The following is an 11,481-nucleotide window of genomic DNA, read 5'->3' on the forward strand; positions in this document are numbered from 1 at the left end:
AAACTTAGGAGAAATGGGGAAGCATTAGGATGAGAAATGCCGATATTAGGAACTCTGATGCCATATGCAGGGTTTTTTTGTTGTTGTTATTTTTGGTTTTTTTTGAGACGGAGTCTTTGTCGCTAGGCTGGAGTGCAGTGGCACGATCTCGGCTCACTGCAACCTCCACCTCCTGGGTTCAAGCAATTTTTCTGCCTCAGCCTCCCGAGTAAGCTGGGTCTACAGGCGCGCCACCATGCCCAGCTAATTTTTGTATTTTTAGTAGAGATGGGGTTTCACCATATTGGCCAGGTTGGTCTCGAACTCCCGACCTCCTGATCTGCCCGCCTCGGCCTCCAAAAGTGGTGGGTTTACAGGCATGAGCCACCACACCCGGCCTTTATATTACATACATTTAAGTAAAAGGATACATGAGAGCAGATCAGAGGTATGTGTGAAATTTAGACACATAGTATGAGGCTAAATCAAGTTTCATCCGTTTCATTAACTGCTATTGCCTGACTCTGAAGTACTCAGTAATAGTTGATGAATATAGAAAACAATGGTAAAGGTCAGGTAGATTTGATCAGATTTGAGGTATGTGCTAGTAGAGAGCTATTTCAAGGTTTGTTGTTGTTTTTAACAGGAGCATCACGTGAGATTGATTTTTCATCTCTTCACCAGGCTCTCTGTTCTTTTAGAAAGGCCTGTCAGCTGGCTCCACCCCTAACACTTTCAGGGATGTTGACCCCTACCTGGCAAAACTTGTGTTTAAAATCACAAATATTAAGCAGATGAAAAACTTGGATAGTAAATACTTCGATAACTCCACTCCATGGATTTGTATGTCTGACGGAAAAATACACAGCTGCAGGTCCACCAAGGCTATAAAAGCTAACTACAGAGATAGTCTTTTAGCTATTTTGAAAACAGTAGGGTGTGACTATAGTAATCTGTCGCATACCCATTAGTCTTACTAAGGTCCTGCTGGCGTCAGAGAGGTGGCTCTACGATGCACGGAAGGAGTGTTGTCTGGCCAGAGAAATGGGGAGGCTCAGCTGCCGTGGGAGGTGCAAGGAGTAGCGCTAGGAAGTCGCTGCTAGGCCTCTGGCAAGAACACCAACTGACCCGCAATGCGCCTGGCCAAACTGCAGCAGCTTGCTCTGCAAATACCGCATAACAGAAAAACCCTGTATTGGAGAAAATAAGAATCCGCGGCAGAAACGGCGGGCGCGGCGATTCAAAGGTTTTTATCCAGCACGGCTCCCCCCACCCCAGACTACATATCCCACCAGTCAGTCCTTCCACGGGAGCCAATGAGTAAGCTACAAGTTCCCGCAGCCAATCACATTCTAAGCCAGTGTATCACCCGACTGAATTCTGGGATTTGTGGTTTTCACGTGGCAACATTACCCCATGGTGGTTAGGGCAAAGCAGGCCACGCGTCTGATCCCAAACGAAAGCTCCCTGTTATAATTCTTATGTTGGTTCCGCAAGCTAACTTCTTAATTGTCGTTACTCCTAGGCTTTCTCTTTGTCAAAGCTCGTAATCTTTTTCTCTTAATATCATTAAATAATCAAATTATTTTCAGATTAAGGCCCACTTGCTCCACTCATCTGTCCTTTAACCGTCGCTTTAAAGTCTCGCGAGAACAGCCCCCCTTTTTTTTTTTTTGGTCATTGTCATACCTCTAAAAGGCGGGTCACGCGAAAACTGACATAGGCTTCAGCCAACCGAATTGTCTTTTAACTCTCGTCTTCATAGCGTGCGCGGGGAGGCCTCCGTGAACTCTGACCTTAGTTTTCCGTAGCGTCCCGCGTCTGCCGACCCCGCCCCCGGAGCGAAGGAGGTGGGCTTTGGCCTTTTGCCCTAGGGAGCGAGTGCGGAGCGAGTGGGAGCGAGACGGCCCTGAGTGGAAGTGTCTGGCTTCCCGTAGAGGCCCTGCTGTACGCCCCGCCGCCCATGAGCTCGTTCTCCAGCGAACAGCGCCGTCGTTAGGCTGGCCCTGTAGCCTCGGCTTACCCCGGGACAGGCCCACGCCTCGCCGGGGAGGGGGCAGCCCGTCGAGGCGCCTCCCTAGTTAGCGTCGGCGTCGCGCTGCGACCCTGGAAGCGGGAGCCGCCGCGAGCGAGAGGAGGAGCTCCAGTGGCGGCGGCGGCAGCGGGCAGCAGCTCCAGCAGCGCCAGCGGGCGGGATCGAGGCCGTCAACATGGCGAGCGCCTCGTACCACATTTCCAATTTGCTGGAAAAAATGACATCCAGCGACAAGGACTTTAGGTGAGGCCGAGATCCGACCCTCACCCCACCTCGGTGTTCTCGCTGCCGCGGCCCTGGCCGTCACGCAGGCCTTGCCCCACCCCTTCTTCGGCCGTAGCCGGTAGCTTCGCTGCCCCGAGGTCTCCAGCCCACCGGTCCGCTGGCCTCCCTATCCCTCCCGAGCCCCTTTCCTCTCCCCTCTTGCAACCCCATCCCCCCATTCTTTCTTCTAGGCAGTTGTCCGCCGCAGTCTCTAGGCCCCGTTTGCGTCTCTAAGTGCCCCCACATCCTTCCCTGCCCCACTGGGAGGCGATTCTCGCGTCTCAGGTAGCGCGAAGGGGCGAAACCACCCACCATTGTGGAGAAGGGAGTTGCTCTAGGCCGGGAGACCGGGCGCCGGGCCTACTCTCTTGCCATCCTGCGTCGCTAGGCCGCCCTGCTCGCTGGGGCCCAAGCTGCTGCCCACTCGGGGACCTGGCAGCCTCCTCTCTGCCCGCAGGTGCGCGTGGGCCTTGCTGCATTCAGGTGGAATGATGAACTTTTGCGCTCTTGGCTGATATATACTTCTTTTTTTGGATTTTTTTTTTCGTGAAGGTGGGAAGAAGGGGGAGGGGAGCCAGGATGGAGGAAACTTCGCTCGTAGGGTTTTCCCGCCAGCATCACTGTCAGTTCCCCTTGTCAGGTAAAACCCGCTTAGGTACTCGGGGTTTCAGTCTCATGTCCTCATATCGAAAATCACTGCCAAAGGGATGGATTGCTGGATCTTGATCATAGCAGACGGATCTTCTTCAAAAGGAAGAGATGTTTAATACGGAGCTGGTGAATATGAAGCTTTATTACAGCAGTTCTGTTCAGGAGATCTGTACTGTTGGTTCCAAATTGTTGTAATATGCGTAGTCAAGATTTGTTATATTTTTACAGGTTATCTTTGTTTTTTTTTTTTTTTCCTTGCAGGCTACGGTGATTGTTGCATTCTTTCCCGCCTATCTCTTCACAAATAAGTTCTCAATCTTAAAAAAAAAAACGAAGAAAAACAAAAAAAAAAACCTTGCTTATTTTCTTATACCTGTTTTGTTCTCTAATGCTTTAGTGGTTGTAATTTGAGTGCATTTTAAAGGAAAAAACAAATAGTCATCAACTAAAATTGTGACTAAAGAGCTTGTTTCATATGAACAATATGTGTTAACACCTGAAAATGTGTCCAAACCGTGTGGACTGGGAAGAACGTTTAGGGTTTGTGAAAGGAGAGAGCCGTGAAAAAGTAGTAATTGTGTTCCTGATTAAATTGATGTACTGGCTTATTAAAATAGTCAATGACCACAAAACCATATATTACTTAAAAAAATATTTCTACTTAGGCAGCTTTTAAGTGTTGTATTTAAAGCTTAAAAATCAGTTTGCTAATGGTAAAAATTTTAGTATTGTAACATTTTTGAGGTGACATAAGTTTGTTTTGTGTATTTTAGATTTGTGTAGTTCTAGCGCCAAAATTCAGAGTCTTGGGGGAAATAAAAGTTTTGTGTTGTTTAACGGATTGGAATGCCTTTTGATTTTTGGGGCTTTGCTTGCTTCCAATTCAAGTAATGGATAAGGTGTGTTGTGTGATTTCCTCCCCATTGCTGTCAGTTTGGCTCATCCTGTAAAGGTAATACATTTTATTCTGATTGTGGTCAATTTCAGTCTGAAGATAGTACTTTGTAATAATACAACTTTGTTCAGCTAGTCAGACTTCTGTATGGGTATAAGTTTAGAAAGGCTAAATAAATTATGTGGTGATACCGTACATGTGATTATTTTTGAGACGGAGTCTGGCTCTGTTGCCCAGGCTGGAGTGCAGTGGCATGATCTCAGCTCACTACAAGCTCCGCCTCCCGGGTTCACGCCATTCTTCTGCCTCAGCCTCCCGAGTAGCTGGGACTACAGGCGTCCGCCACCACACCGGGCTAATTTTTTGTATTTTTAGCAGAGATGGGGTTAGCCAGAATGGTCTTGATCTCCTGACCTTGTGATCCACCCGCCTCGCCTCCCAAAGTGCTAGGATTATAGGCATGAGCCACCACGCCCAGCCTAAAGCTTGCTTTCTTTAATTTCCTGTGAAAGAAAGATAACATATACATATCTAGGTTTTTTTTAATAAAGTTAAATGAAAGAATAATGCTCTGATACTAAATGACAGTCACTGCTGAATTTGATAAAGATTATGAATTTTGGTTGTACTGAATCAAAACATTGCCTGGAGGATTAGTGTAATATTGGTATATCCCTAATAGTTGGTGAATGCTAGGCAGGATATGTTTAGGACCAGTATGTGATTTCCAGTAATTTGACATCATTAAGATATTTTTATTAACTGTCTTCTGAAAAACATTTTTATAATGTGCTGTAGCCATCTGGTTAATAGGTCTTTGGAACTAAAGCACTTTATATATTCAGTTTAAACAGACATTTAATAATTAGAGTTTGGAGTCAAGAATTTTGAAAATTTTCCTGCATATTTTTAGTATAGGCATTTATTTTAATTTGTTTTTTCAAAAAATGATGCTTTGTTCTCATTAGAAGTTTATTTTGGCTTAAATACCAAGAATTGTGGCTACATATTTTAAAATACCTAGCACTAGAAGGATCTTGAGGGCAAGGTTAATTAACATTATGAAATGACCAACATTTGCAAAGCACTCTGCCTATACTAAGGACAAGAGAAGAAAACAATGCTCCAACTTGAAGAGCAAATTTTATTCTCCTCATGGTAGAATCCAAAGAGAATTTGACCTCGTCACAAGATCTGGGTTCTAATCATGTGTGATTCTTTGTTATGGACTGTAAGATCTTATGCAAGCTACTTAATTTGAGATTACATTTTCACTTCTGAGAGGCGTGGACATGACTAATTACAAAAGGTTGCTTATAGGTATAAAATTTCAGGTCTATGTAGATAATTACATAGTTCATTAATACAGAGAAGGTACAGGAATGAATGCAGGCTTAAAACTTTGGAAATGTCAGCATTTTAAAAGAATCTTTTTGTAGGACTTAATAGGCTCAATTTATTGAAAAATTGTATAGTATTTGTTTTGTGTTTTAGTATTGTGCATTATTTAAAAATGGGATATTAAAACTTAGGAGAAATGGGGAAGCATTAGGATGAGAAATGCCGATATTAGGAACTCTGATGCCATATGCAGGGTTTTTTTGTTGTTGTTATTTTTGGTTTTTTTTGAGACGGAGTCTTTGTCGCTAGGCTGGAGTGCAGTGGCGCCATCTCAGCTCACTCCAACCTCCGCCTCCCACGTTCAAGCGACTCCCCTGCCTCAGCCTCCCAAGTAGCTGGGATTTACAGGCACGCACCACCACGCCTGGCTAATTTTTTGTATTTTAGTCGAGATGGGGTTTCACCGTGTTGGCCAAGATGGTCTTGATCTTCTGACCTCATGATCCGCCTGCCTCGGCCTCCCACAGTGCTGGGATTACAGGCAAGAGCCACCGTGCCCACCCGTGCAGGTTTTTTTTTTTTTTTAAACCCTAAAAAAAAAAAAAAAAAGACTAGGCGCTCTTTTATAAAAAAGGGAGGAGGCATTTGTGTGTCTTAATTACTAGGATATTGCCTGTTACATACTAGCCTCGGTTTAGTGAAAAGTTATTAATGAATGCTGATTCAAATAAAACCTTCAGAAGAAAAATGAAGAAACATTCCTTGGGACAGTACCTTCGAACAGTGCTTCTCATCACTCCCTCCCTAAAAAAACACTTCTGGAGTGTACTGAGACTTTTATAACAGTGTATATAGTTATTTTAAGGACCTCTAGAGATGCATGTTCCATAAAGGAATAAAGAGTAAACCTTACAATTTAACAATAGATAGGGGATTCAGTAGATACCAGAGCGAAAGCTTTAATGTGGATGAACCATGTGACACTCCATTTGTGAATATTAATATTAAATATTCGGTGAATTGAGGTAACTAAGTTTTCTTTTTCTTTTTGTTTTTAGAGATAGGGTCTCGCTCTGTCGCCCACACTGGAGTTCAGTGAGTGGCACCATCTCAGCTCACTACAGCCTCTACCTCCTGGGCTCGAGCAATCTTCCCACCTCAGCCCCCAGAGTAGCTGGGACTACAGGTGTGCACCACCACACTTGGCTAATTTTTTTTTTTAGAGAGACAGGCGTCACCATGTTTCCCAGGCTGGTCTCAGTTCCGGCAGTCTGCCCACCTTGGCCTCCCAAAGTGCTGGGATGACAGGCTTGAGCCACTGTGCCCAGCCAGTTCTTTTATTTTCATATGCTTCAACCATCAGTTGATTTAAAATATTCCAAGGACTCAGAACTCAAGAAAATATTGTCTTTCTATGTATAATAGTTAATATAAATGCTTACTGTGAGCTTGATTTTTATTTATCCTTACAACTTTAGTAAAAGAGGGTAACAACAATCTCATTTACAGTTGAAGAAACTGAGATTTGGAGAGATGAAGTACTTGTTTAAGGTCAGTTAGATAGTAGGTCTGGGATTTATAGGATCTCTTTACCCCCAAGGCATGAACTCTTAACTACCCAGCTATGTCACTTCTCCAGGGTTTAGACTAGGAGATAATAAGATTCAAGCCTTAAATTTCATTTCCCTCTAAAATTAGGGTTATAGAATATTTCATGCTAGAAGATACTTTTAATAATTCCTGAGAAGAGCTACAAAAAGTTTAAGATCTGGTGCTTACTTTCCCTAAATCTACATGCTTTTTGAATAGTTAAGACACTATTGTAAAAAGATGAATAACCCAGGGCAGTATGTAATTGTCAGGCATTAAGTGGCAGAGAATATTAAAGAAAGAAGATTCCTGTCCATGGAGTGATCTAAGCCAGGTGTTGAAAATGAAACTCTAGGTAGAAAGAGAAAATGTAAAGCACACGATATAAAATTTCACTGGGGAAGAGGAAATAGATAACTTGACTGTAGCTGGATGGATATTGTCCCCAGAACTCCTTAAGAATAGGGACCTTGTCTCACTAAACGGAATCCTTCACTTTGTCTGGCTCTGGGCCATGTGGGTTCTCAGTAGGTGCTTGTTTAAGTAGAATTGGATTTTAGTTCGATTATATAGGATTTTAGGAACCTTCAAGAAACCATTGTAAAGTCAACAAAACGGTTTGTTTAAATACCACTTGATAGAATCTTCTTAAAATAATTCACTATACTATAGAATGCAAGTTTTTCCCAATTTGATAAAGGTTTATATTACCAGATTTATTTATTTAAGTGTTTTGCATATTGGACAGTATTTTCTTTTGGAAACTGTTTAAAGTGCTTATTAAAAAAATCTCAAGACTTTTAAGGAATCATAGGTTTTCAGAGCTGGAAGGAACCTTGCAGATCCTATCATATAGCTGAAAGTACAGTGTGGGCATTTACAATAACATAACAGCAAACAGCGAAATTATCTTAAGTACTTGTGCTTGAAGAAAAGCAGGCTTAATTAGAAGAAATAGACATGCAGAGATTAAGAAGGTGATTTCTGGGCACTTCTAAAAATATTTAGCAGATTGATGGAAGTAACTTTCTTGATTTTACTTAGATGTTTTTTACTTGATATATACTGTACTAACTGGTTATCAGCAGTGATTAGGGCTCACCAGTGAGAAAGAGGAGGAAGGGACCTCACAGATAAAACTGGGAAGAAAGATTAGTAAAAATTAGATTTCTTTACATGAACAATATTAAGACTATTCCAATTTAGGCCTTGTGCGGTGGCTCATGCCTGTAATTCTAGCACTTTGGGAGGCCAAGACAGGCAGGTCATCTGAGGTCAGGAGTTCATGACCAGCCTGGACAACATGGTGAAACCCCGTCTCTACTAAAAATACAAAAATTTGCCGAGCATGGTGGTGCACACCTGTTACTCACGAGGCTGAGGCAGAATCGCTTGAACCCGGGAGGCGGAGGTTACAGTGAACTGAGATTGCAGCACTGCACTCCGGCCTGGGCGACAGGGAGACTCTGTCTCAAAACAAAACAAAACAAAAAACTTCCAATTAAATTCATAGCACTCTAAGGAATAACTGAGGAAAAATGATATAGCAGTGGTGTATGTGCAGGATCTCTGAAAGGTAATTGGTGTACTGAGTGATAAAATTGACCATATCAACTAGATTTCTGGTTGGAAACAAGAGTAAAATTGTGTTTATGTATGATGGGAGAGGCTGTAGTGAGAGTTATTGTGAGTGCAAGGTATCTATCCATCTAGTGCATACCTAGATCTAGTGTAAGTTCCAGACTTACGTGTTACTCATCACTGTGTTTGCAGAGTAGAGTTCCTTATGTTGGTGCCCTCAAAATGCTTGTTGAATAAAGGAATGAGATGGCACTGCCTGCAGGTCGTATCAGCCTGGGAATTCCATTGAAGTCTGAAATGTAATCATTTATCTTTTTCTTTTCCCATCTTAACGCCTTCTTTATCCTTATTTTGGCCTGTTAAATTACCATCCACTGAAAGTCACAAGCAGAAAACTTTTGATACCACTCTTCTGCTGTCTTCTTTGGTCTCCTGATGAATATTTCTCAAATTAATCTTGCTGTCTCAGGCCTCTTCATAACCCAGTGTGTTCCCTCTGGCCATTAGAATTTTCTTTCTATATACTGCAGCTGATCATTGCCTCCCTCGCTGATTTCCTTTGACTACAAGATAAACTCCAGATTTCTTAGCTGTTGCCCATCTGAATTCGTAGAGACTGCTCTCCTAAAATCCCTAACAGTCTCTCTAGTCTCCTAATGTAACTCATTTAGCGGATATTTTCTTTGCTCATCTATTTGGTATATATATATATTTTAACCACTTTTTCCTTCTTGGAATTCTGTTTCATGGGCATCCTGACACAAGTTGGGTTTTTTTGTCCGTAATAGTCAGGGAGAACACACACTTTAGGGTATCAAAGGATTTTAGAAGGAACCTGTTCATTTGGGTAATTTGGGAAAGAGTCTAAGGAAGTGAAGCTTTGCTTTAGATTGAATGTTGTCAGAAAGTGAGGTCAATTCTATGATCTGGCCTTTTAATAAATTTTATAGGGAGGGCTGACCTAAGCAGGGGGAAAGCTGTAATTGGTAAAGAAGTACCAGTCACTCATTTAACTGGAGAGGGGAATGTTTGGTATTTTGTGTTGCTCAGTGACCTTGTCCAAAATGGATGTTCTGTGAGATTGTTTATGTCCAAGGAAACAATATGCCTTAGCTGTTAAGCATCAGATCAGTTGGTAGTAACACTGAGGTTTAGGTATGAGTCTCAGATAAGTTTCTGGAATGTGGAGGCTGCTGTTTTTTTCTTTATCAGTGCCCACTTTTGGCCAAGGGTAGACAGAGTTGGGCTGCAGGACATTAATTTTTGATTTTCACATCTTCACTATGGCAGAGATTTTGTTGTTTAAGATCAGAGGAATATCCATTCCATGTAGTTTGCAGTTTAACCAAAGTTAATCCTTTCTTCTGTTGTAAGATGAGCAGTTTATTCATCTGATGTGATGGTGGCTGCAGGGTAACATTAAGAGTCTGGACAGGGATACATCAGCTGACTGCAATACCCAGTCTTGTGGTTTTCGTTTTACTTCTTTCCTCCTAGCTCATCCTTACCATCCCTATGTCTAATCCGTTTTGAAGAACTATTAATTTTTAGTTTGTAAAATTCAAACCAACTAGTTCTCAGTATTTGTAGTATGTTTTGTAACATTATCACAAACACTGAGTTAGCAAGTACTGAACCATTGCTTCTGAGGGAATTATGGAATTAGTTTCTATGAGTCCTAAGTCACATTATTTTAATCAGTTGATGAGTTTGTAACCTTGTTTTATGAGTATTTCTTTTAAAGATGTGTTAATGTATATTGCTGATTTGTTAACATTGAATTTACAGCCAGTAAAGAAGCTTATCTAACTCATGTTTTTTTCAGAAGGCACATTATAGCCTTCTTGCACTTAGGAATGGTTGACAGCATTTCAGCACTGTGCTTGGAGGCCATATTAAACAACAAGAGCACCAACAAAAAGCACAAACATGAAAAACGTGGGCTGAAATAGGCCAAGAAGAAGATGCTTGTTTACAGCATGAGAGCTAGAGCTAGAAGGCAGAGTGCTGCTTTGTCCCACCACAGCTGGGAATGTATGTGTTGCCTTACTCAAATTTTTCACCATTCGACACTCATCTGCAAATGACTGTGAAATAGGAAGCATTAATTTTGGCTTTACAAGTAAATGTTAATGAGTAGGTGAATTTGCAAATATGGAACCTGGGAATAATGAGAATCAACTGTATGTCATTTTTTTTCCATCTTCATTGATTGCCGTAACCCTAACTCAGGCTATCATAATTTCTCACTTAGTCATTTTCCTAACTAGTCTCCACTGGTATGGCCAAATGAAGATTGGTTCTCTCCAAAGTATGGTCCACAGTGTAGCTGGAGTACTGTTTCTGAAATGTAAATCTGATCATTGCATTTATTCCCCATCTGTAACCCAGCTGTTTTTCAGTAGCTTCCCATTGCTCTTAGAATAAAGACTAAAATCCTGATATGGTCTACAAATTCTTTAAATTTCTGGCCCTTGCTTACCTGGCACAAATTTCTCCTTGTTTCACCATAATTCTGCCCACTCTTTATTTATTTTTAAGATAGAGTGTCACTCTATTGCTCAGGCTGGGGTGCAGTGGCGTGATCTTGACTCACTGCAACCTCCACCTCCTGGGTTCAACGACTGCCTCCCAGGTTCAAGCATTTCCCCTGCCTCAGCCTCCCAAATAGCTAGGATTACAGGCATGTACCACCACGCCTGGCTCATTTTGTATTTTTGGTAGAGATGGGATTTCACCATGTTGCCCAGGCTGGTCTCGAACTCCTGACCTCAAGTGATCACCCGCCTAGGTCTCCCAAAGTGCTGGGATTACAGGTGTGAGCCACTATGCCCAGCCCCCACTCTTTAGATCAGTCTTTCCTGACACAACCCCCAATTGAGTCTAGGTCATGTTACTTTGTTTATACGATAGTGTTTTCTTGTTTTGAGATGAGTCTCACTCTGTCACCCAGGCTGGAGTGCAGTGGTACAATCTCAGCTCACTGCAACCTCTGTCTCTCAGGTTCAAGTGATTCTCCTGCATTAGCCTCCCAAGTAGTTGGGATTACAGGCGTGCACCACCACACCCAGCTAATTTTTGTAATTTTAGTAGAGATGGGGTTTCACCATGTTGGCCAGGCTGGTCTCAAACTCCTGACCTCAGG

The 11,481-nt window shown here is 42.3% G+C and overlaps 1 protein-coding gene across 2 annotated transcripts in view; it reads left to right on the plus strand.

Moving 5' to 3' along the window:
* Positions 1-1,763: 1,763 nt before the first annotated feature.
* CAND1 (cullin-associated and neddylation-dissociated 1) overlaps positions 1,764-11,481 on the plus strand; it is a 48,397-nt gene continuing 38,679 nt past the window's right edge. The window contains exons 1-2 of one of the 2 annotated variants that reach the window (XM_011929265.1): positions 1,919-1,950; positions 2,142-2,257. In XM_011929265.1, the coding sequence (XP_011784655.1) occupies positions 2,190-2,257 (68 nt within the window). In that variant the 5' untranslated portion in view covers positions 1,919-1,950; positions 2,142-2,189. Of the gene's footprint in view, positions 2,258-11,481 lie in introns of both variants that reach the window. The other variant, XM_011929264.1, reaches the window with a different exon arrangement.

The sequence above is a fragment of the Colobus angolensis genome, unplaced genomic scaffold (assembly GCF_000951035.1).
Source record: "Colobus angolensis palliatus isolate OR3802 unplaced genomic scaffold, Cang.pa_1.0 Scaffold80, whole genome shotgun sequence".
Classification (NCBI taxonomy): domain Eukaryota; kingdom Metazoa; phylum Chordata; class Mammalia; order Primates; family Cercopithecidae; genus Colobus; species Colobus angolensis.